The sequence below is a fragment of the Tursiops truncatus genome, chromosome 13 (assembly GCF_011762595.2).
Source record: "Tursiops truncatus isolate mTurTru1 chromosome 13, mTurTru1.mat.Y, whole genome shotgun sequence".
NCBI classification, from domain to species: domain Eukaryota; kingdom Metazoa; phylum Chordata; class Mammalia; order Artiodactyla; family Delphinidae; genus Tursiops; species Tursiops truncatus.
In genome coordinates, this window is record NC_047046.1 from 63947124 (window position 1) to 63972758 (window position 25635).

General features: G+C 49.7%; 1 protein-coding gene across 7 annotated transcripts in view; it reads left to right on the forward strand.

Moving 5' to 3' along the window:
* CTIF (cap binding complex dependent translation initiation factor) overlaps positions 1 to 25635 on the forward strand; it is a 308311-nt gene that overhangs the window by 200162 nt on the left and 82514 nt on the right. For 6 of the 7 annotated variants that reach the window (XM_073790706.1, XM_073790703.1, XM_033837729.2 and 3 more), the window contains 2 exons: positions 10226 to 10718; positions 13408 to 13707. In XM_073790706.1, the coding sequence (XP_073646807.1) occupies positions 10226 to 10718; positions 13408 to 13707 (793 nt within the window). The remainder of the gene's footprint in view (positions 1 to 10225; positions 10719 to 13407; positions 13708 to 25635) is intronic. The other variant, XM_033837730.2, reaches the window with a different exon arrangement.

Sequence of the window (25635 nt, forward strand, 5' to 3'; positions counted from 1 at the left end):
TTTGGTGTGTATCCTTCCAGTTTTTCTATGCATATGCATACTTGCCTTAAAAAACAGCACCATGCTGCATGTATTACAACACATGCTACAGAGTGAATTTTTCACCATGTTCTTAATTTCTCCACGGTCCGTTTTTCACTGCTGTTCTAAACACTGCTGAGATGAATATCCTTATTCCTACATCCCTGTGCTTTGATTATTTCCTTTGGATAAGTTGTCACACGTGGATACATTGCAAGGTCCAGTGGTTTACATGTTTTAGAGGCTTTTGTAACCAATTGTCAAATTTCCCTCCAGAAACATACTAATTTCTACTTCTAATATACAGTGGGTTGTAAGTTACTGTTTGTGTGGAAAGAAAAAGAAGCTTATACACCTGTCTCTCACTTAACAACTTTAATTCCCCCTGAAAACCCTGCCACTTAGGGAACGCTTTTCTTTTAATTTTTTATTTTTATACAATGTTTAAAGGTTACTTTCCATTTACAGTTATTACAAAATATCAGATATATTCCCAGTGTTGTACAGCACATCCTTGAGCCTATCTTACGCCCAGTAGTTTGTGCCTCCCACTCCCCCACCCCTATATTGCCCCTCTGCCCTCCCCACTGGTAACCGCTAGTTTGTTTTCTGTATCTGTGAGTCTGCTTCTTTTTATTCACTAGTTTGTTGTACTTTTTAGATTCCACATACAAGCAATATCATACAGTATTTATCTTTCTCTGACTTATTTCACTTAGCATAATGCCCTCCAAGTCCATCTATGTTGTTGCAAATGGCAAGATTTCATTCTTTTTTATGGCTGAGTAGTAGTCCATTGTGTGTGTCTGTGTCTCTGTGTGTGTGTGTGTGTGTGTGTGTGTGTGTGTGTGTGTGTACCACATCTTCTTTATCCATTCATCTGTTGATGGACACTTAGGTTGCTTCCATATCTTGGAAATTGTAAATAATGCTGATATGAACACTGAGGTGCATGTATCTTTTCAAATTAGTGTCTTTGGGTTTTTCGGGTATTTACTCAGGAGTGAAATTGCTGGGTCACGTGGTAGTTCTATTTTTTTGTTTTTTTGAGAAACCTCCATACCGTTTTCCACAGAGGCTGCCCCAATTTACATTCCCACCAACAGTGCACGAGGGTTCCCTGTTCTCCACATCCTCACCAACATTTGATATCGGTAGAAAGGAAAGCTTTTCAATGAACAATTTTTCATTAATTTTAATGGGAAAATGATCCATATAACCCCAACCCAAGACACCCCCAAATTTTCACAGATACAGAATTATTGCCCCTCGGTCCAGATGGCAGAACAGAAGGATGCGGAATTTGTCGCTCCTCACAAGTGCGTCAAAAACACATTTACAAATGGAATAATTCCCATAGAGCTCCTGCTGAACAGTAGTGGTAGACTTTGGACACCTACAAAAATGAAAGAAAAAAAAGAAAAGAATCAAAAAAGAGACCAGCAACCCTGGCAAGAAGCTGAAGGTGGGGAGAGGTCCCCACATTAAGAAAGACTCCCTCATGGAGGGGAAATGAGCTGGGACAGAAAAGGAACTTTGGGGGATCAAAGGAGAGCACTGCAGATGGTCTATGGAAGGCAAGACAAAGTAAGAACCGCACGCATGATCTAGACGGAAGCTCCGTGCATTCCAGCCTGAATCGTGAGTCACCTGTTGTGAAGGGGAGTTGGGTGCTAGAAAGAGGGGTTTGGAGTGCAGAGCCAGGGAGAGGACAGCTCTTGGCTGTGAGAAAACAGCCTGAAGGGACAGGAGCAAGGGGCACCACAACTGGGAAAGTCTGTGGAAAAAGCCTGAGACACCATAGCAAGGCGTCATAGTAGCATGGCATACAAGGGGCGGAGCTGCCATTATAAACCCCTTCCCCATCCGCTTCTTCTGCCTCTGTGGGCATTGGGAGGGGCTCCCACCAGAGCAGGCCCGCCCGCCCCTCGTGCCAGGGTCATCTTTGCCTGCACCGCCCTCCCCAAAACCTCCTTGGGAATCAGCTCTGGGCACCCCTGCCTGGGACAAGAGTCCACCGAGGGGACTCTTGGCAGGGTCAGAGGGCTGAAGCGTGGGGTTGGAAGAACAGACCTGGGGAGAGAAACGCAGTTGGCCATGCAGATACAATAGAAGGGACAGGACTGAGGGGACGCATGGCCAGGAATGCCCCTAGATGAAGCGGGGTCTGCCTGGAAAGCAAGGCATCATTGTTGAGAGACGCACAGGGGGCAGGGGCAACAATGCTCCCATACACCAGCTCCTACCACTGCAGGTACTGGGAGTACCCAAGTGGGCTCCAAGCAGCTGCTGCTTTTGCTCCCACTCACCTGGGCAAGGATCAGATGCCTGAGGGTGGCACACAGGCAGAGGTGGGGTTAAACCCAAAACTGGGGCTTCCCTGGTGGCGCAGTGGTTGAGAGTCCGCCTGCCAATGCAGGGGACACGGGTTCGTGCCCCGGTCCAGGAAGATCCCACATGCCGTGGAGTGGCTGGGCCCATGAGCCATGGCCGCTGAGCCTGCGCGTCTGGAGCCTGTGCTCTGCAACAGGAGAGGCCACAACAGTGAGAGGCCTGCGTACCGCAAAAAACAAAACAAAACAAAACAAAACAAAACTGAGCCTGAAGGGTGATACAACAAAGGAAGAGAGAGGCAAATTTTTCTATGCAGCAGCACAAGCTGTGAATTAAATCCCCAAGATTGGCTGGGTAAACCCTGCATTTGTGGAATACCTGAATAGACAATGAGTGTTTCAACATCTGAGACCAGTCTAGCCTTCGCAGCACTGGACTTTGTGGACAAATACACACAGGAATCAGGCCAAATCAGGGTCTGAGCTGGCCTCACGGTGTCCACAGCAGGTCCAGAGACCTACCTAGAGGGGTCGAGCCTGGGCCTCCAGGGTAGGAACATAGAGTCCAGGATGCCGGAACAACAGAGAATTCCTGGGCCCAGGCAATATTAATCAGCACCTGCATTCCTGAAGGTGTCCATATCAATACCAAGACCCAGCCCCACACAACTGCCTGCAGGCTTCAGTGCTAAACACCTCACACCAAACAACCAGCAAGACAGGAACCCAGCCCCACCCACAGTAGACAGGCTGCCTAAAGTCATACTAAGCTCACAGACACCCCAAAACACACCACCTGACACAGCCCTGCCCATCAGAGGGAAAAGACTCAACTCCACCCAACAGAGTGCAGGCACCAGGCCCTCCCACCAGGAAACCTGCACAAGCCCCTGGACCAACCTCACTCAGCAGCGGGCAGTCAACAGAAAGAAGAGGAACCACGACTCTGCAACCTGCAGAAAGAAGTCCATAGATACAGTAGTTCAGACAAAATGAAATGACAGATAAATACGCTGCAGACAAAGGAGAAAGGTAAAATCCCACAAGACCAAATAAATGGAGAGGAAATAGGCAAGCTATCTGAAAAAGAATTCAGAGTAATGATAATAAAGATGATCCAAGATCTAGGAAATAGAATGGAGAAAATACAAGAAACGATTAACAAGTACCTAGAAGACCTAAAGAACAAACAATCAGTGATGAACAACACAATGACTGAAATGAAAAATACACAAGAAGGAATCAACAGTAGAATAACTGAGGCAGAAGAATGAATAAGTGAGCTGGAAGATAGAATGGTGGAAATAACTGCTGACAAACAGAATAAAGAAAAAAGAATGGGACTTCCCTGGTGGCGCAGTGGTTGAGAGTCCGCCTGCCGATGCAGGGGGCACGGGTTCATGCCCCAGTCCAGGAAGATCCCACATGCTGCAGAGCAGCTAGGCCTGTGAGCCATGGCCGCTGGGCCTGCGCGTCCAGAGCCTGTGCTCCGCAACGGGAGAGGCCACAACAGTGAGAGGCCCACGTACTGCAAAAAAAAAAAAGAAAGAAAGAAAAAAGAATGAAAAGAATTGAGGACAGTCTCAGAGACCTCTCAAACGCACCAACATTCAAATTATAGGGGTCTCAGAAGAAGAAGAGAAAGGGAAAGGGCCTGAGAAAATATTTGAAGATATTATAGTCAAAACTTCCCAGAGAGAAGTTCTAGAGAGTTCTCTGGAAGCACAGAGAGTTCCATACAGGATAAACTGAAGGAGAAACATGCCAACACACATATTAATCAACCTTACGAAAATTAAATACAAAGAAAAAGTATTAAAAGCAGCAAGGGAAAAGCAACAAATAACTTACAAGGGAATCCCCATAAGGTTATCAGCTGATTTTTCAGAGAAACTTTACAGGCCAGAAAGGAATGGCAGAGCAGATTTAAAGTGATGAAAGGGAAGAACCTACAACCAAGATTACTCTATCCGGCAAGGATCTCATTCAGACTCAAGAGAGAAATCAAAAGCTTTACGGACAAGCAAAAGCTAAGAGAATTCAGCACCACCAAACCACCATTACAACAAATGCTAAAGGAGCTTCTCTAGGTGGAAAACACAAGAAAAGAAAAAGACCTACAAAAACAAACCCAAAACAATTAAGAAAATGGTAATAGGAACATACATATCTATAATTACCTTAAATGTAAATGGATTAAATGCTCCAACAAAAAGACACAGACTAGCTGAATGGATACAAAAACAAGACCTGTACATATGCTGTCTACAAGAGACCCACTTCAGACCTAGGGACACATACAGACTGAAAGTGAGGGGATGGAAAAAGATATTCCATGCAAATGAGAATCAGAAGAAAGCTGGAGTAGCAATACTCATATCAGACAAGATAGACTTTAAAATAAAGAATGTTACAAGAGACAAGGAAGGACACTACATAATGATCAAAGGATCAATCCAAGAAGAAGATATAGCAATTGTAAATATCTATGCACCCAACATAGGAGCACCTCAATACATAAGGCAAACGCTAACAGCCATAAAAGGGGAAATCAACAGTAACACAATATTAGTGGGGGACTTTAACACCCCACTTACACTAATGGACAGATCATCCAAACAGAAAATAAATAAGGAAACACAAGCTTTAAATGACACAATAGACCAAATAGATTTAATTGATATTTATAGGTCATTCCACCCGAAAGTAGCAGAATACACTTTCTTCTCAAGTGCTCACAGAACATTCACCGGGACAGATCACATCTTGGGTCACAAATCAATTTAAGAAAGTTGAAATCATATCAGGCATCTTTTCTGACCACAACACTATGATATTGGAAATCAATTACAGGGAAAAAAACTGTAAAAAATACAAACACATGGAGGCTAAACAATACACTACTAAACAACCAAGAGATCACTGAAGAAATTAAAGAGGAAATCAAAAAATACCTAGAAACAAATGACAACGAAAACATGATGACCCAAAACCTATGGGATGCAGCAAAAGCAGTTCTAAGAGGGAAGTTTATAGTAATACAATCCTACCTCAAGAAACAAGATAAATCTCAAATAAACAACCTATCCTTACACCTAAAGCAACTAGAGAAAGAAGAACAAACAAAACTCAAAGTTAGTAGAAAGAAAGAAATCATTAAGATCAGAGCAGAAATAAATGAAGTAGAAATGAAGAAAGCAATGGCAAAGATCAATAACACTAAAAGCTGGTTCTTTGAGAAGATAAACAAAACTGATAAACCTTTAGCCAGACTCATCAAGAAAAAAAGGGAAAGGATCAAATCAGTAAAATTAGAAATGAAACAGGAGAAGTTACGACTGACAGCATAGAAATACAAAGGATCATAAGAGAGTACTACAAGCAACTATATGCCAATAAAATGGACAACCTGGATGAAATGGACAAATTCTTAGAAAAGCACAACCTTCCAAGACTGAACCAAGAAGAAATAGAAAATATGAATAGACCAATCGCAAGCACTGAAATTGAAATTGTGATTTAAAATCTTCCAACAAACAAAAGTCCAGAACAAGATGCCTTCACAGGTGAATTCTATCAAACATTTAGAGAAGAGCTAACACCAATCCTTCTCAAACTCTTCCAAAAAATTGCAGAGGGTGGAACACTCACAAACTCATTCTACAAGCCTACCATCACCCTGATAGCAAAACCAGACAAAGATATCACAAAAAAAGAAAATTACAGGCCAGAATCACTGATGAACATAGATGTAAAAATCCTCAACAAAATACTAGCAAACAGGATCCAACAACACATTAAAAGGATCATATAACATGATCAAGTGGGATTTATTCCAGGGATGCAAGGATTCTTCAATATATGCAAATTAATGTGTTACACCATATTAATAAATTAAAGAATAAAAACCATTTGATCATCTCAATAGATGCAGAAAAAGCTTCTGACAAAATTCAACACCATTTATGATAAAAACTCTCCAGAAAGTGGGCATAGAGGGAACCTACCTCAACATAATAAAGGCCATATATGACAAACCCACAGCAAACATTATTCTCAATGGTGAAAAACTGAAAGCATTTCCTCTAAGATCAGGAACAAGATAAGGGTGTCCACTCTCACCACTACTATTCAACATAGTTTTGGAAGTCCTAGCCACGACAATCAGAGAAGAAAATGAAATAAAAGGAATATAAATTGGAAAAGAAGAAGTAAAATGTCACTGTTTGCAAATGACATGATACTATACAGGGAAAATCCTAAAGATGCCACCAGAAAACTACTAGAGCTAATCAATGAATTTGGTAAAGTTGCAGGATACAAAATTAATACTCAGAAATCTCTTTCATTCTTATATACTAACAACTAAAGGGCAGAAAGAGAAATTAAGGAAATAATCCCATTCACCATTGCAACAAAAAGAATAAAATACCTAGAAATAAACCTACCTAAGGAGGCAAAAACCTGTACTCAGAAAACTATAAAACACTGATGAAAGAAATCAAAGATGACATAAATAGATGGAGCGATATACCATGTTCTTGGATTGGAAGAATCAATATTGTGAAAATGACTATACTACCCAAAGCAATCTACAGATTCAATGCAATCCCTATCAAACTACCAATGGCATTTTTCACAGAACTAGAACAAAAAATTTTACAATTTGTATGGAAACACAAAAGACCCCGGATAGCCAAAGCAATCTTGAGAAAGAAAAACAGAGCTGGAGGAATCAGGCTCCCTGACTTCAGACTATACTACAAAGCTACAGTAATCAAGACAGTATGGTACTGGCACAAAAAACAGAAATATAGCTCATGGAACAGGATAGAAAGCCCAGAGACAAACCCACGCACATATGGTCACCTAATCTATGACAAAGGAGGTAAGAATACACAATGGAGAAAAGACAGCCTCTTCAATAAGTAGTGCTGGGAAAATTGGACAACTCCATGTAAAAGAATGAAATTAGAACACTCCCTAACACCATACACAAAAATAAACTCAAAATGGATTAAAGACCTAAATGTAAGACCAGACACTATAAAACTCTTAGAGGAAAACATAGGCAGAACACTCGTTGACATAAACCACAGCAACATCTTTTTTGAGCCACCTCCTAGAGTAATGAAAATTAAAACAAAAATACACAAATGGGACCTAATGAAACTTAAAAGCTTTTGCACAGCAAAGGAGACCTTAAAGAAGATGAAAAGACAACCCTCAGAATGGGAGAAAATATTTGCAAATGAAGCAAATGACAAAGGATTAATCTCCAAAGTATACAAGCAGCTCATACAGCTCAATATCAAAAAAGCAAACAACCCAATCAAAAAATGGGCAGAAGACCTAAAAAGACATTTCTCCAAAGAAGACATACAGATGGCCAACAAACACATGAAAAGATGCTCAACATCACTAATTATTAGAGAAATGCAAATCAAAACTACAATGAGGTATCACCTCACACTGGTCAGAATGGCTGTCATCAAAAAACCTACAAACAGTAAATGCTGGAGAGGTTGTGGAGAAAAGGGAACCCTCATACACTGTTGGTGGGAATGTAAATTGATACAGCCACTATGGAGAACAGTATGGAGGTTCCTTAAAAAACTAAAAATAGAGCTACCATATGGTCCCACTACTGGACCTATACCCAGAGAAAACCATAATTCAAAAAAACACATGCACCCCAATGTTCGTAGCAACACTATTTACGATAGCCAGGACATGGAAGCAACCTAAATGTCCATCGACTGAGGAATGGATAAAGAAGATGTGGTACATATGTACAATGCAATATTACTCAGCCATAAAAAGGAATGAAATTGGGTCATTTGTAGAGATGTGGATGGACTTAGAGAGTGTCATACAGAGTGAAGCAAGTCAGAAAGAGAAAAGCAAATATCGTATAATAACGTGTATATGTGGAATCTAGAAAAATGGTATAGATGATCTTAGTTGCAAAGCAGAAATAGAGACACAGACTTAGAGGACAAATGTATGGCTACCAAGGGGGAAAGGGGTGGGGTGGGAGGAACTGGGAGACTAGGATTGACACATATACATTATTGATACTATGTATAAAATGCACAACTGATGGGAACATGCTGTATAGCACAGGGAACTCACGTAGTGCACTGTGGTAACCTAAATGGGAGGGAAGTCCAAAAGGGAAGGGATATCTGTATGTGTATGGCTGATTCCTTTTGTTGTGTGGTGGAGGCTAACACAACATTGTAAGGCAACCATACTCCAATAAAAATTAATAAAAAAAAATTTATCAAGTGAACAGTGAAATCGAGTTTAGATAAGTAATAATAATTTTAGAGCAAATAAATGTAATTTGTTCATGAAATGCAGTGCAGCGAAGTTCTGTTGTACCTGCCAAAGAGATGGATCACAGACTGGGACAGGGGCCTCATTCCCTAGAATGTAACGTCTTCTCTCCACTTCTTCACTGGCTTGACAACTTTGAGAGGCTCATGGTTATCCTGTTCTCCAAATGCACTTCAAATAAGGTTATGGCATGGAAAACACCATGAGGGTGAAACAGAGGTGGAACACAGGAGTGCTTCAGTGATGGAAGCAGCCCTTGAGCTGCTGGACTGAAGGGTCCTCAGAATACCCCCACCCCCTTGCTCTCCCTTAGTCTTCAAATCAGCACGTTTGGGGTTTGTCCCGTGATGTACACCTCAAATTTGTTCCATATGATAATCTCTGCTTTGAAATGGTCAAAAAAAACTCGATGAGCCTGTCTGCCTAAAACCACCATGTTAAATATCACTTCTGTATTGCTCAGCTCGGGCTGCCATAACAAAATACCACAGACCGGGTGGGTAAACAACAGAAATTTACTTTCTCACAGTTCTGGAGGCTGGAAGTCCAAGGTCAAGGTATTGGGTTTGGTTTCTTCTGAGGCCTCTCTCCTTGGCTTGTAGATGACCACCTTCTGGCTGTGTCCTCACATGGGATTTCTTCTCTGTACCCGCATTCCTGGTGTCTCTGTGCATTCAAATTTCCTCTTATTATAAGGATACCAGTCATGGGAATTCCCTGCCAGTCCAGTGGTCAGGACTCAGTGCTTTCACTGCCAGGGCCCCGGTTCCATCCCTGGTTCCCGCAAGGCATGCAGCACGGCCGAAAATAATAATAATAATAAGGATACCAGTCAAATTAGATTAAGGCCCACCCTAACAGCCTCATTTTAACTTAATCATCTCTTCAAAAGTCCTATCTCCAAATGCAGTCACATGCTGAGGTCCTAGGGGTTGAGGCTTCAACATATGAATTTGAGAGAAACACGATTCTGCCTGTAACAATTTCTTATAGCATATTTTGTTAGTGGGTTTGGGGGCAGAAATGTCAGCGTACCCAAAGAAAGGCTGTGTAACAAATGGTATAACTCTTCATGAGTCATGATGGTTAAAAAGTCATTAACAGGATAGTTGTTATCAGATGCAGGTCTGTGTATATATCTTTCCTGAAACATGCATAGAATATGTTCACAAAATGATAATGGCTGCTTCAAGAAAACATACTGGGTGTCTGGGGACAGTCAGGAGGATTCACTGTATACTCTGTCATTTTAATTTTGTTCCCTACACGTGTACTAACGCATATTCTAATAAGGGAATAAAATATTTATTTTAAGTCAAGGGTTGACTTAAATCCTATATAATCACAGGGACCTGTGTGTCATATTCTCTGCTAGTATCCCCAAGCCCCATCACAAAGCCTGGTGCACAGGAGGCCTTCAGTTAAGGGTATTGAAAAAATGAATAAATAAATTCCTTCTAATGTTTGGACACAGGGACCCTGGCCAGCGGCCCCAGTGACCCTCTTTGTCTTTCCCCTTTGGTTTGCAGGCGGCAGCAGAGACCCCCAGGAGGGAACAAGCCTCAACAGCACGGTGACCACCCACCAGGCAGTGCCAAACACAACAGGGACCACCAGAAATCCTACCAGGGGGGCTCAGTGCCCCACCCCTCAGGGAGGTCCACCCATCACGGCTACAGCCAGAACCGGCGCTGGCATCACAGCAACATGAAGCATCCACCAGGCGACAAGGGGGAGGCAGGCGCCCACCGCAGTGCCAAAGAGACCGTGACCATGGAGAGCCCCAAACTCGAGGACGCCCTGGGGGATGCCGGGCACAGCAGCCTCGAGCCTCCCTGCAGCCCTGATGCCCTGGCCCCAGTGGCTTCCGAGAGGCTGCCCCTGCTGCAGCCAGGCGGTCCAGAGGCTGAGACAAAGCGTAAAGACAGTATTATTCCCGAGCGCAGTGGGGAGCGGCCCAAAGTTACCCTGCTCCAGTCTTCCAAAGACAGGCTGCGGCGAAGGCTGAAAGAAAAGGTACCGGTAATTGAATTTTCCTTGTTCTCTTGCATCAGGGAGGACAGCGCGAGGTAGGCATCTTGGTAGGTGGGCTCAGGGTTGCGGACCTGGGGAGCCTCGTGGAGGGAGGCTCATGTGGCCCCAGCACACCTGGTCAATGCTGCCTGAGGGACCCCCAGCCACCAGACGGCAGGCCCATGGCCAGCTCTGCATGTGAACCCCCTCCAGCACATTCCATCCTCCAAGAGTCCCGGGTGAACACTCGGTACCAGCCCCCAGCCTGAGAAGGGAGGGGAGGAAGAGGCATGTGCCTCCAGGTGATGGGAGGTGGGCAGAGAAGGCCTGGTTCTTCCCTCCAGCATTATCTGGTGGCAGATACTGCCCTGTTAGTGCTAAAGGGCATCTAGGGAAAACACAGAGCCTATAACGTAAGAATGCTTCTCCCGAAGGCGAGTACCAGGCTGCGCTCCCTGCCAGGGGAGAGCAAAGGTGAGTTGGGCAGAGTGCAGCAGACTGGCCTCAGCCTTGCCACTCCCCCCCTTCACCAATCAGCAGTAGGGAGGGATCTAAGGGACAAAATTTAAGGAGGCGCTCACTCTCAGCATCACACAGATGCCCATCCTGCACTGGCACAGCCCTGAGAAGGAGGGCCTCCTTAAATTTTGCTCCCCAGGAGCCTCACATTCCTCACCCTACTGCTGGCCCTGGTCTCTAAAGCCTAGTTCACAAATTCAGGAAGAGATGCCCCAAGCCTCCAGAGAAGGGCTGGATCTCTGTCCCTGGCATCGTTAAGTCCACTCTGAGCACCCTAGCTCCCCGTCCTCAGCCAGGGGTGCAGGTAAGGTCACCTTGGAAAGGAGCTGTTCCCAAGAAAGGCCAACTTGCCCCCAGCTTTCCTCCACGGAGTCCTCCATTTGGGGCTTCTGCAGAGCTCGAAGTTCCGGGCTTCTCCCTGGCATCTCTCTACGGCCTTCTCTCCTCCACCTTTCACCTCCGAGGCCAGGTCCACACTCAGGCAGGACAAGGCAGGTCAGACCTTTTCCCTGATCAGTTCTCGAAGGTGACATGCTGCTGCTGGCATCCTTACAGCCCCGGGCCCCCACCCACTGCTCCCTGTGGGACGGGCGGCTGTGAGGTCCTGGAGGAAAGCCTCACTCATTCCCTTACGTCCCAAAGATAAGAGCCTGGGAGAGCTTCCCAAGTGATGGCCAGTGTGTGGTCTTTGCCTGAAGAGCTTCTGGAACAGATTGCTGCAGTCCAGCCAGGGAGAGAGGATTGTTAATTCTCTCCAGCTCTACTGAATGTAACCGCAGTGCCACAGAGAGGAAACAACATGGGTTTTAGAGTCCAGCAAACCAGCTCAGTCTTCACTCTGCCTTTGACTGGTTAGGTGGCCTTGGGCAAGTCACCTAACCTCTCTGGGCACACCCCCTGCCCAGTTTACCCATCTGTAAAATGGGTATAATACTATCCACGTTGCAGACAGACTGCAGATCGAACGCCATAAGCTGTGTGAAGACCCTCGAGGGGTTATTCTATACATACCGACCACTATTCCTGCCTTGGGGCCCACAGGGTTGGGGTGGGGAAGGAAGGGGGAGATAGAACAGGTAAGGTAGATCGATAGTGCCTGTATTTCAGCTTCAAGAACTGCCCTCAGGTGAGGCCTCCTGGACTCCTGGACCAGGAGGAATGTGCTTAAGCAATAGCAGGGCTAAGGGGAAGCTATAGACCATCTAACCTAACCTCCTCATGTTACCAGGGAGGAAAATGAGGCCCAGAGAGTGAAACCACTTCCCAGAGCCATCCAGCTAGAGACAGAGAGCAGGTTCTAGGACCTGGGTCTGAGCCTCCCAGCCCTGGATTCTTCTGTTGATGCTGGAAGGGCCAACATGGGGCTTCCCTTTATGTCCCTGAGCCTGCCCTTTAACCCTGGTCTCACATCCCAGCAGTTAAGTCAGCCATTTTCCTGGCCGCCAGTCTATCCTTCTGAGACATCAAATGCCATTTGCTTCCTCCCCCAGCGCAGGTCTGGTCCCAGTTGTAGTGAAACCACTCAAGGGTGCAGGGTGTTTTATCTGAAGTTTCCCTCCTCGAGTTGTTTTCGTGGCACGTTGAAGGAGTCCTCGGTGTGCAGTGCTTGTTGTAAAAAGCCAGCACAGTCTCCATGGGACACAATGCCAAGGCCGTGTCACCGGGATCCCCACACCCAGAGAACATGATGGTCCTCGGGCTGAAGGAGCCGAGGTCTGGAGGACAAGGTAGCCACGCCATGGGCACCTTTAACCAGCAGAGCAGGCATTTTGGATGCTGCCTCCTTCCTGACCTAGTGTTCCTACCCTCGTTTTCTCTTGGCCCAATTCCTTATCTGTTATTTTATTTCATCTTTTATGAGCCCCATTAAATCATTTCTAGATTGAGATATTTAATGTGTATGAGGCAAAGCCAGTGTATATGAGAATCCTGGGTAAGAGCTGTAGCTCACAAGAAGCGTCCACCCAGGGTGTCACAGGGGCCAAGATAAGGGTCAGCAGAGAGCCTGGGGCCCCAGGGTCCATGGTGAAGGTTGACATTCCCGGAGGGATCAGACCTCAGGTTCTAGAAGGTGGGGCGGGTCCTTTCTGAGGGTGGCACCCCCCCCTCCACTGGCCACCCCTCCGCAGAAAGCTGGGCTCCACTCAGGCGCGACTCGGTTTGTCTCCCGCACGCCCAGGATGAAGTGGCCGTGGAGACCACCAACCCTCAGCAGAACAAGATGGACAAGTTGATTGAGATCCTGAACAGCATGAGAAACAACAGCAGCGACGTGGATGCCAAGCTCACCACCTTCATGGAGGAGGCCCAGAACTCGACCAACTCCGAGGAGATGCTGGGGGAGATCGTCCGCACCATCTACCAGAAGGCCGTGTCTGACCGCAGCTTTGCTTTCACGGCCGCCAAGCTCTGCGACAAGATGGCGCTCTTCATGGTGGAGGGGACCAAGTTCCGGAGCCTACTTCTCAACATGCTTCAGGTAACGGACGCCGACAGCTGCACCTCCCACCCCACCCGCCGGTGGGTTATTACTAGAGAGAAGGCTGCAGATTCTGACTTTTCCCAAGTTCCACCCTTGCCCGATTAATTACAGAAAATAAAAAGGCACTCAAGGGGCGAGGGATGAGTGACCGGATTTGCGTGTGTTTGTGTGAGGGCTCCATGGTTACGATGGACCAATATAATTTTATAGGTGCTTCATGTTTAACCAGCCTTTCCCTCTTTCTATTTCCATGATAGGAGGGCTGGCTGTTGTCTTAATAGGCTCTGCTGCGACCTCTCCACGTCCCAGCAGACATACACTTACTGTGGACTTCTCTTTTCCTCCTCTTTCTCTTCCCCGGGACCACCCTCCAGACCCTGCAGGTGGTGCACTGGTTGTAGTTGGTGCTGAGATGGGTCTGAGAAAAAGGCATAAGGGCCTTGAGGAGGGAAGCTTTGATCTGTCTGCCGATGCGCCTGGGCTTCTTGAAAACACTTTTAGGGCCGAGGGGAAGCGTGGAGATCAAAGGCCGTCTTGTTCCTTGGTGCTATCCCACTAAATGCCTCCACCCCAGAGAACTTAATCCCGCCCCTCTTTATTCCTTCCTCTGTGGGTGCCGGCGTCCAGCAATGGTTTTACTGGGTGTGTAATGGGCATGGGCATGGGTACTTAGGCTGAGCCCAGCACTGTTTGATCTCATAGGTGGAGAGCTGAAGGCCTATACCTGCTCTTTCGTCATGGGTGGTAGCAAGTGAACTGGTCCCAAAACTGGTGGCATCAGCATGGTGGCCATGCCAGGCCCAGGGACTATTCCTGGGAGACTTGGCTGTGGAAAATCATCTGTAATCATGCTTTGTATCTTAGGCTAGTTGAGATATGAAATGAGTTTCAGTCCAGGTAGGGTAAAGCAATAGCTTAGAAGTTCTGAAAGTAGGATTACAGAGCTGGAAGAAACCACCTGCAGGTCTGTCTTAACGAGGGTGACCATATAATAGGTCATCCAAACCATGACACTTTTGAGACTGGGGGCTCTAGTCATAGTCAGGCCGAGACCCCAGGCGTTAACCAGGACATATGGTCGCCCTGGTCTTAGCCCCCTGGTTCGCAGTCTTCCCTCTCTTCCCTGAGAACAGGGTGGGAGGAGCCCCCTCCGAAGGCTGCCCGTGGGCTCCATCCCCGCCGTCCTCTCCTCTTCCCAGGGAGACTGCTCAGTGCAACCCGAGCCTCGCTGGCCAGCCTGGGCTGCTTCTGTCCAGCTCCAGGCACCGATCGGGTTCCCATTCCTGGATTGCCCACGCTCCCCGGTGATGAATTCCCTCATTACCTGAGGGATTTGCACATCGGGCATGTTCCTCGCTCGCCGGAATGTCCTGGGAGAGTGTGGAGGGTGACAGTGGGAAGCAGCCTGTCTGCCACGTACAGCCAGGCACGGGGGAGTCAGGGACAGATTGGCCTTTGGCCTTGGCTTTTATCAAGAGAAGGGCCGGGATAGGGCAAGACTTCTAGACAACAGTTGCCAGCTCCACGTAACCCAGCCAGAGCCAGTGGTGGACAGACACACAGGGCGTGAGACGAGACGCACCCAGGAGGGAAGGGCAGCTGGCAGCAGGGGCCACCCAGGGTCCTGCCCCGGTCAGGCTTCTGTTCCAGTGACCCGTGGTTAGAGCAGCCTTGCCCACAGTGTCCAGCAGAGCATCAGTCCTGGGAAATGCTCAGCCACGAACGGAGCTTCGTGGCCCCTACACCCGCCTCTCCATCAGCCACAGAGTGGACTGGCTTAGGCCAGCAGGAAGGGAACCTGTTTGGCCACACCCAACTCAGTGAAGTCCCCTTTGCATTCCCCAGCTAATGACTTCTTGTGGAATCAGTGTGCTGGGAGACACAGTTTGGCAAACGCTAGCGCAGGGAAAGAGCACCAAACAGAAAGGCAGGAAACAGGGCTTCTCGGCCTGATTCAGCCATCGTCACCTGGAGCTTGGCCTCTGCAGCTCCTGCTGGGAAAGTGACTGGCTGCTCCACACTGGTCAGTGGACCTGATGATTTTGCGCTGCTAAAGATGAGTCGGGGGTCTCAGGGAGGGCGTGAGTGGCCCCACGTGAGCTGCTTCCTTTCTCTGTCTCTCCTGGCCCTTTTAGTGACATGAAACAGTCCTGGGTCCCTCTCATCCTCAGAAACTTGCTTACCCCATATCGGGGCTCAATGATAGGTCTGTCATGTGTGACAGGCTTTGAGGGCCAGCCCAAGAGACCCAGTCCTGCTAGCGTCACTTGTCTCTGGAGCAGAGGGGGACCCTCACTCCCAATCTGCCATTTGCCTGGGTGCAGCCTTTGTGGGTCAGATATTTAGAAATCAAAATGTCCCCTAGACCCTACCCCCTTCATCTCCTGCAGCCCCAGCTTAAGTGTAAGAGGGAGAGGGCTGGAGCTGGACACTCAGGCCTCCTGGGTCACTGTTCAGAGCCCTTTGGCTCCCGTGGAAGGTGAGCTGAACGTGCTGGCGTGAGGCTGCCCCTAAGCTCCTAGCAGACCCCCGGTCACAAGGCCTGGAGGAAGCCAGCACCGCGTGTGTGTCAGGACCCCCTCTGCAGCTGAGGAGGTGGTGGGTTGGAGTAGGCTTTCTAGGCAGCATAATACATGGCCACTCACCACCCCAGACCCACAAGGCTCAAGAAAAGAGAGCAATGGGCAGAGCTCATCAAACCCCACTTTCCTTGTGACCCACAGGGGTGTCGTTTTTCACCTGCTCTCATCTTCTGGCCAACCTGATTTGTATATCTGCCCTGGCCAGCAGTCCTGGGCCTGGCCCCCAGCGCCTTCCCCCTGCTTTCTCCCTCTGAGGTTCACGCTCAGCTGCATGCACTCAAGGCCCACTGCCTCTGGATCCCCAGCCAGCCCCTGGTTCGGTTCGGCGGCCTCTGAGATGCCCCTCACGTGGCCAGGTTCCGCCTCTGCCTCCACGTACCAGTTCTGAGACCCGGCTTAGTGATTCTGGCTGCAAAGCGGACAGGGTGTGAAGTGCCTATGAACACAGCTCCCAGCAGCTGTCTTTGGACGTTGCCCTCCTTGGCCGACCGCTTTCACTGCCTGGGCTTCGGCAGTGGGAGCTGGCAGCACGGCAGGAGAGGGGCAGGCTCTGATGTAGTGGACACTCTTTGGCACAGTGTGGCGCTGCCTGCCAAGCTGGGATGCCGCCCCCATGGAGAGGCAAGTGGGCCCAGGGGAAAGTCAAAAGACCTTTCACCCTTCCCAGGCAGACTCAGCGCTGTTATCTCAAGACGTCCAAAAGCACTACCCTCATGAGCACGGACAATGCCAGAGACCTTGGGGTCCCAGGGGACCCCAGTCACCAATCCACAGCTCAAAAATCATCTTCAGTTTTTACATCTAAACTGAGTCTTTTTGCCTTAGACGTGGTCATTTTCTTAGTAATGTTCTTGTAAGTAAAATTCTACTTATTAAACAGATATTTCTCGGATGTCTGTTATGTGCCAAGCGTGGGGTCTTCATTAGATCAGTGCTTCTCAAACTTGAATGTGTGTTTGAATCACATGGGATTTTATTTAAATAGAGGTTCTGATTCAAGAGGTCTGGGTAGAACCTGAGGTGCTACATTTCTAACAAGCTCCCAGGTGATGCCCATGCTTCTGGCCCAGGGACCACACTTTGAGCACTAAGACGTCGGATGGCTGATGGTTTGTAGGCGGTGGGTCAAGTTCATAGACAGGCCGACTGAGGCACAGTCTTTTACTGATGTGATGTCAGAAGGGGGGATCCAGCCTGGGAATATTGAGTTCCGGTCACCAGGTTTTCTTTAGGGCATTGGTTCTCGGCCTAGCTGTCCGTCAGAATCTCATGGGGAGGTGCTTTTATTGGGCTGGCCAGAAAGTTCGTTTGGTTAGTGAATCTGTTGTTCAATAAAGTTCTTGGTGAAAATGAAAAATGTGTCTCTTATTTTTATTTAAGACTGAACGAACTTTTGGGCCAACCCAATAAAACATACCGGTGCAGGGGCTCCCCCCTAGACCAACTGAATTAGATTCTCCAGGGATGGGCCTGGGCATCCTTTTTTAAAGACCTTTCTGGCAGATTCTGTGGTGCCGCAGATTGAACACCACTGTTAGAAAGTTATTCCAGAGATGCCCTGACTGTGCCACCCTTGTCACTTATGAACAGCCCTGCCTGTGGATCAGTCAAGAGATGTTACCAGGTACTGGACTCTTTGCTGAGTGATGTGAAGGATGCAGAGCCTGAGCTGGTGGGAGAACACCAAAGCAGGAGACGGCAGCCCCTGAGACAATCCCGTCACCTTGCCCGGCCTCGGTTTCCCGTCTGTGCAGTGAGAAGCTGGGCTGGACCATCTCAGGGGACCTTTCTCACATACCTCGCTGTCCTGAGATTCCTCCCGGGAAGCCTCCGCCCTAACCGCGTCAGCCAGGTGGAGGCTGCCTCTCCTCTCCCGCCCGCCCCATTTCTCTCTGCTCTCAGCTCCGTTCCCCAGGTCCTTTTCCTTTTTCTTGGTCTCAGACATTTGTCGAAGCGCCTATCACGTTTCAGGAAAAGGGCCTCGCTCTCAATCCGCGTTGCCAGGCTAGGCCACCAGTAAAGCTGAGGAGATGATTTGTTTCCCTGCCCGACCTGCCTCACCCCACCTCTTTCCACCCGGCTCCCAGCTGCACGATTGCAGGGTCCCGCACTCACGCGGCTATGAGCGCTGATGGGTCCTGACTTCCAGGAGAATGTGGGCTGCCCGTGGCCCCTGGGTTACAGAGGTCACCAAAACTCTGGCTTGATCCTCACCAAGGAATTGTGGTACGATGAGGGGAGGGGGCCTCCGGTTTCACAGCGAGGTGAAGAATGAGCGTGCCTCTTTTTATGGGACCTTTGGAATGACAGGAATTGGAGGCCTGAGCCCCCTCCACCCAGCACTGCCCCGTCACCACCCTGGGCCTTCCACTCCGGCTCGGGGAATGCTCCTTTGCTGAAATATGCTTGGGCAGTATAAGTTCAAGCCCTCCTCTGTTGAAATGTGTGTGCCCTGTTTAGCCAAGAGGTGTCTGCATCTGAGCTATGCAGAGCAAAGTATTATTAGAGCAGGCATCAGTGTGTCTGTAACTGAACCCCGCTCTCCCTAGCAACCGTTGTCAACAACACATCTAACAGAAGGAGGCAATACCTTTTTTTGATGAAAAAAAAAACCAAAAAAACCCTCACCTCACCAAGTCGTAAACACAGCAAGGCTGTTGTGAAAAGACAACACAATTCAGAATCTGGCATGTGACCAGGTTTCAGAATAAATTGCTGTCTGCCAGCACCTTCTAGAAGACAACCTGACCTGGAACGAGAAAATGGATAAACTCTCCAGAGTTTTTAGCTGGGTCACCCATTAAGCATCGTGTTTGGGGCTTTTGATACATGGGAACTCAATTGCTTGGTGAAGGGGCTCCATGGGGCCTCTGGGAGGTCTCTGGGAGTGATTTTAACTGTGGGTTTTAGCCCCAGAAGGGGCACTCAAGATTTCCTGGTCTGGCTGCCCCATCAGTGAATCAAAATACAAGCTGCACCTTCAGGGCTTATGTGACCCATCACTCCACTTTTACCCCGTTTCTGCCATCTCTGTCCCCGTCTTTGTTCCACATTTGCTGGCTTGGGCAAAGGGACTGGGCTGTTTCTCTAACTCAGCTCATAAAAGGGAACCTTGGTCTTCCCTGGTGGCACAGTGGTGAAGAATCCGCCTGCCAATGCAGGGGACAGGGGTTAGAGCCCTGGTCCGGGAAGGTCCCACATGCCGCGGAGCAACTAAGCCCTCGCGCCACAACTACTGAGTCTGTGCTCTAGAGCCCGCGCGCCACAACTGCTGAGCCCACGTGCCACAACTACTGAAGCCTGTGCACCTAGAGCCCGTGCTCCGCAACAAGAGAAGCCACTGCAATGAGAAACCCACGCACCGCAACGAAGAGTAGCCCCCGCTCGCCACAAATAGAGAAAGCCCGTGGAGCAACGAAGACCCAACACAGCCAAAAATAAAATAAATAAAAATAAATTTATTTAAAAAAAAAAAGGAACCTCGTTCTTCCTGGTTATCTCAAGGTTCAGGAAAACCAACATTTGTTCCTCTTTACCCAAAATTTGGAGTTCCTAACCCCAATCTTCTACTGAGGGAGGGAGGAGAGGAACAAACATTGATCCTTGGTGTTCTAACCAGCTCTGAGTTGTAAGTTCCTTGAGGGCAGGAATCCTGGCTGCGTGATCATCAGTCCCCGGCTCCTAGCATCATGACATGTACACAGTAGGTGCTCAGCAAGTGCCTGAGGCAGGGAGGGATGGAGCCCTCAGTCTCAGGTACCAGAGCTCCCTGATGTGAGATGGGCTTCTCAGCTCTTCTGAGCACTTTCACGCGGTGAATGTGGAGATTCTCTCTCCGAGGTGGGTTCCAGGGCAGGATCCATCCCCCACGTTTGCAGATGAGGACGGTGGCTCAGCAAGGCTACAAAGTCATGGGGGTGGTCAGTCCAGCACCCCAAGCTCTTGGCTCCCTTGCCACCCAAATAGAATACACCGGTCAGAAAGTTGGGAAAACCAGGAATCCGTCTCATGAAGCTATCAGTGGGGATATCAAAATCCGTCCTTCTATAAGACTCCCACTGGGCTTCCAATGGTCTGAGTCTCGGCTTTCCAGGCCAATAGAGAGCTGAGGGTGTCTGAGGAAACACCTCCACGGCTCCATCAGCTTTACAGCTGTTCTTCCTGAGGCTGGCTCTCCCCTCGCACCCTCTCCCTTGGCCCAGCGCTCCGCCTTCACCCCTGCACGCCCACCACTGAGCCGATGTGCACTCCAGGCATGTAAACTAATTTTACTGTTGGCCCAAGCCAGGCATACTCAGGGATAGAAGCACATTGTTCTGTGCATTCCAGAGCCTGAGCAAAGCCCTGGGCGGTACCCACCCCGAGCTCCCCTCCACGGGTTGCTAGAAATCAAGAGGGAGAAAGCGGAGGACTGGCAGGCAATGCAAGCAACTCTCCCGTGGGCAGATTATGGGAGGTGATTCTGAAGGCCCGCAAAAGGTCTCTCTTTCTAAAACATGTTGCTCCAGTGGCACCCTGTGAGCTGTCGGTGCCCTGCAAGGGCCGGGCAGAGCTGGCTCACACATTCCCCGACAGTGGGCGCCAGCAGGCTTGCCTCCATGTCCCGTCACAGGAGCTCGACCTGCGTAAGAGTCTGCGGCAGGTAGAGCTACCCCGCCGGGGACAGCGATGCCCAGCTGGTACCCACGCCCTTAGTCCACCGGACCCAAACCAGAGGCGAGGCCTGTGCCTCCTGCCAGACTTGTTGCCCACACTTGCTTTGGAATGAGTGAATTTTACCTTCTTTCTTCTAATCCTGATGTCTTCCCCTCACCAAACACTGAGCACCTGCTGTGTTCCACATGCCAGGGCACAGCCCACGCGTGTGTCACCTCTGTCAGTCCTCCCTCCCCTCTCGCCGTCCCCCAGTTTGTGCCGGTGGGGCACTGGCCCAAGTTAAGAGGTTTATTCAAGGACCCAGCTGGAATGCCTCACGTCAGCTTCTTCTGCCTTACTGGGGGCGCCGTGGCTTCCGAAAGTCCTAAATCTAAGGCCCCTTCTAGAACTTTGGAATGCCCCGTGAGACAGAAGCAGCCTGTGACTCGAAAAGAAAAAAAAAGAAAGCATTTTGATTTTTTAATCTGAAAATAAGCAGAGGAAAGAAAATGTCAGTCCCAGAAGGAGCCCAGGCCAGCGGCCTCTGCCAGTCAGGGTTTTCTTGTCTGAGGCTGTGTCCCCAGGTGTCTTGGGGGGCAAAGACTGCGTCCGAGAGCTCTCTGTGTTCCCCACCAAGCCTGCCCATGGCAGGTATTCAGCAAGCATCAGACGGCTGCTTCCAGGCGCTTCCGCCCATGGGGACAAAGGCGCATTGGTGGGCAGGTGCTGGGACAGCAGAGGGACGCGCAGTGTCCTACTCTCTCCCATCTCTGGGCCGAGGAACTTACCCTGGTCAGGAATTATTTCACCATCACCCGTGTGCCTTGCCAGGCCGTGTCCTCTTCCCTGCACACCCTCACCTCCCACCCCGTCTTCATTTTCCCTGCTAAATCCACTGATAGGACTTGGCCGGGCGCTCCCCTGTCTGAGGCTGCCATGCCGAGGCAGGCCCTGAAGATAAGTGGGTTATTGGAGAAGGCAGCTCGGGTGTCCCGGGCCCCAGAGGGTCACCCCTGGCTGGCTGGCAGCTCACCCCCAGCACCTCCTCCTCCCCTCTCCCCAGAGCCAGGCCAGCAGGAGACAACAGTTCCTTTCCCTCAGCTCAGCAAGTGGCCGGTCCCCAGCCGCCGCCGGGAATCTGAGCTATGCTAAGCCGCTCCAGATCGCCACATCGCTGCCCTGCCCGGGCACGGCCGGCCCAGACAGGGCGCCTCTACCTGCTGCGGCTGCCGCTGGAAAGCTGGCACCGCCCAGGCCGATGGAAACAAATCTCCCTGCGGGTTATGTAACTGCTCACCGCCCTGTCCCTGGCTCCCTAGGGAGGCGCCCAGCCACCACAGAGGGAGAGCTGTGGCCCCTGGGCAGGGAGGGGACACAGAGGGTCATTCTTTCAAAGAGATGCACATAGTCTTGAGTGATTGCCCAAGGTCCTTCTCTGGATCCAAGGTCCTCAGCGCCCCAAGGAGATTGGTGTTCCCTGTAAATGCTCGCTGAGCTCGGAGGCCAGCTCAAGACGCTAGCCCAGCAGAGTGAGAAAGGCTCACCGGGAGAGACGGACTCGCAGGAGAGGTTAAGGGGAGAGGGCAGCGCAGTTTCATTGTTGGCTTGTTTGGTTTGGTTTTTTTATTTGGCTTTTTTTTAATTGTTGTAAGATATATGCAACATAAAATTTACATGCTTTACCATTTTTAAGTGCAAAACTCAGTGGCACCAAGTGCAACCACAGCGTTGCACCACCACTCCCACCATCCACCCCAGATCCCTCCCATCTTCCCAGACAGAAGCCCTGTAGCCACCAAACAACTCCCCAGCCCCGCTATACCTCCTCTCTCCCTTCTTTTTCCGTGAGCTCGCGCGCACCGTGCTCTGTGCATATACCGCATATAAGTGGAATCATACAGTTGTCCTTTTGTGTCTGGCTTATTTCATTTATCATCATGGTTTCTAGGTTCATTCATGTGGTAGCACGTCAGAATTTCCTTCCTTTTCATGGCTGGATAATGTTCCATTGTGTGGGGAGACCATATTTTGTTTATGCGTTCCTCCATCGTGGATGGACACTTGGGTTGTTTCACCTTTGGGCTATGGTGAATGATGCCCCCATGAACACACCACATACAAGTACCTGTTTTAGCGCCTGCTTTCGATTATTTTGGGTGTCTACCTAGAAGTAGAATTGCTGGATTATATGAAAACTCTGCATATAACTTCTTAGGAACTGCCCAACTGTTTTCCGGAAGGTTGTTTTTGATGAGAAAATGTAATGAAACAAGACCCAAGTGCAGGACAGTGAGGATGCTGCCTTACCTGGAATCCAGGGTCAGGGTGGAAGTGGAGAGTTGGAAGTCTGTAAGATGGAACAAAAGGATTTGGACTTTATGAAGTAGAACCAAGGAGCCATTGTTGGTTCTTGAGCTGTGGTGTCCTAAGGTTAATTGAAAATCATAGAATAGTATAGACCTGAATGATCTATAGATTATCCATCGAACCCATTCATATTGTAGGTGAGAGATTAGAGGCTCAGGAAGGTTAACAAAGCCCTGCTTTAGGAAGACGTGGGTGCTGCGTTATAGGCTGTCATGCTTGGAAATCTGTTACATAGAGGACCAGGGGCTTTAGGTGACCACAGTTGTCTCTTCTACAAACAGAGCCTGCCCCTCAAAGATCCAGCTGCGGTGGCAGGCCTCATTCCCCACCTCCTCCCAGGACCTGCTCCCGGCCCTAGGTATGCGGAACAGTAGCATTTGGCCCACGATCCAGAGGCTGGAAGCTGGGGGCGCTACCACAGGGACAGTGGGTGGACGTGGGAGATGTACTCCTCCACCTCTGCTCCCCTTCCTTCTGCAGGGGCCACAACAGTCTCCAAAAGCTGCAAGAGTAAGTCAGTGGGCATCTCTGAACTGAGGCTTCCCAGCCGAGGGCACACAGCCTAGGTTTCAAAGCCGGCACTGAGCACATGGCCTGCCGGCCACCTAGGGGGAGAATGAACGGGAATCACACCGTGTGCCCTCCCACCGCTGCCTCGACGCCCCCTCCACACTGCTGTGGGCCTCTCCCCCTCCTTTCTTTGCCCATACTGCGCTCTGGGTGCCTGCCATGAATCACAGTGATTTATGAGAAGTCAGTGAGTGTAGCGGTGAGGCAAAGGGAGTTGGGGGATGGAAACTTTTTTTTTTTTTTAATTTTTGGCTGCACCGGGTGTTCGTTGCCGCGCGCGGGCTTTCTCTAGTTGCGGTGAGCGGGGGCTACTCGGTTGCGGTGCGCGGGCTTCTCATTGCCGTGGCTTCTCTTGTTGCAAAGCACGGGCTCTAGGCGCGTGGGCTTCAGTAGTTGTGGCGCGCGGGCTCTAGAGCACAGGCTCAGTAGTTGTGGCACACGGGCTTAGTTGCTCCGCGGCATGTGGGATCTTCCCGGACCAGGGCTCGAACCCGTGTCCCCTGCACTGGCAGGCAGATTCTTAACCACTGCACCACCAGGGAAGTCCCCAGCCACACTTGTCTTGAACTCACTGCTTTCAGGGTGGCTGGGTTCCGTCTCCTCTAGATAAAGAAGAGATCGATTTAAGCGGACAGAAGTCTTCCCAGCTCCCCCCTCCAGATGACAGCTAAGAGGTCACCAGGCATCTCAGGTTGCAGAGTGTGATGCAAGGGTGCAGGTGGGAGTTCATCTGTGCCTCAGTTACTCCTCAGCCCACTGGCATCATGTGAGCAATCCAAACCCAGTTACGCCCAGTTCCTAGTTTCTTCTCATTCTAGACCTTTCATGTCTGGGGGCATGTCTGTCCAGGAGACGTTGTGACCCTCGACCAGGAAGCCGGGGCTGGACTGTGTGGCCCCTTGAGGTCACCTTCCAGCCCAGGAGCTCTTGCTGCAGCCTGAGAACCATCAACCCAGGGAATCTGCCCTTGGAACCCAAAGTTCAGAAGCAGGGCTCCCTGCGCACCCACAGACCCTCCATCCCCTACTGCTTAATGCCTGGCATGCTGAGTCTCCAGGGAAGAACGCCAGCCCCTTCCTGGCCCCACCTCAACCCCAGTTCAAGCCAGCAGTGCCAGGGAGAGGGTGGGCGGCCCCTTCAGGGGAGCAGATTGTGACCTGCAGGGAATCGGCTTCACTTGACCCTTTGGTGACCTTCCAGAGCCCAGTTCACAGAGGGAGAAAAGCTTCAGGCCACTAAGAAACGTGGAGACTGATATGCCCAGCCAAAAGCAGCCCGCCCCTCCCCCCGGGATGGCCCCCCAGCCCTCCCCCTTGAGGAAGCCCCTCGCCCCCCAAATCATCCCACTCTTGACATTGCCTAGCTAGGACCAAGCATATTCCAGAGACGTTGTACCACTATGTATGTGCACGGCCAGACTCCTCGCACCCAGAAGGCTAAGCAGAGAGGGCTCGAGGGCCACCACGCTCTCCTGTAGTGCCCCCACCTCCCAGCTCCTCCGCTGAGCAGGGGCGATACCAAAGGAGGGAGGAGCCTAGGTGGTATTCAGGGATGGCTGGGCTCCAGCTCCAGCTTAGGAATATCCATCTATAATTGGAGTAAGTGCATTCTTGAGCAGCTTCATGTCAATCGGAGCTCCACATACTGGACTCACACTTGCCATTGACCCCGTTAGATGACAGTCATTGCATTACTCTGAGTGTTGAAAAAAGTCTGATTAGAATAGTATCTCGCGGGGGTTGGACGCAGAGTCACCTGGAATTCAGCCTGC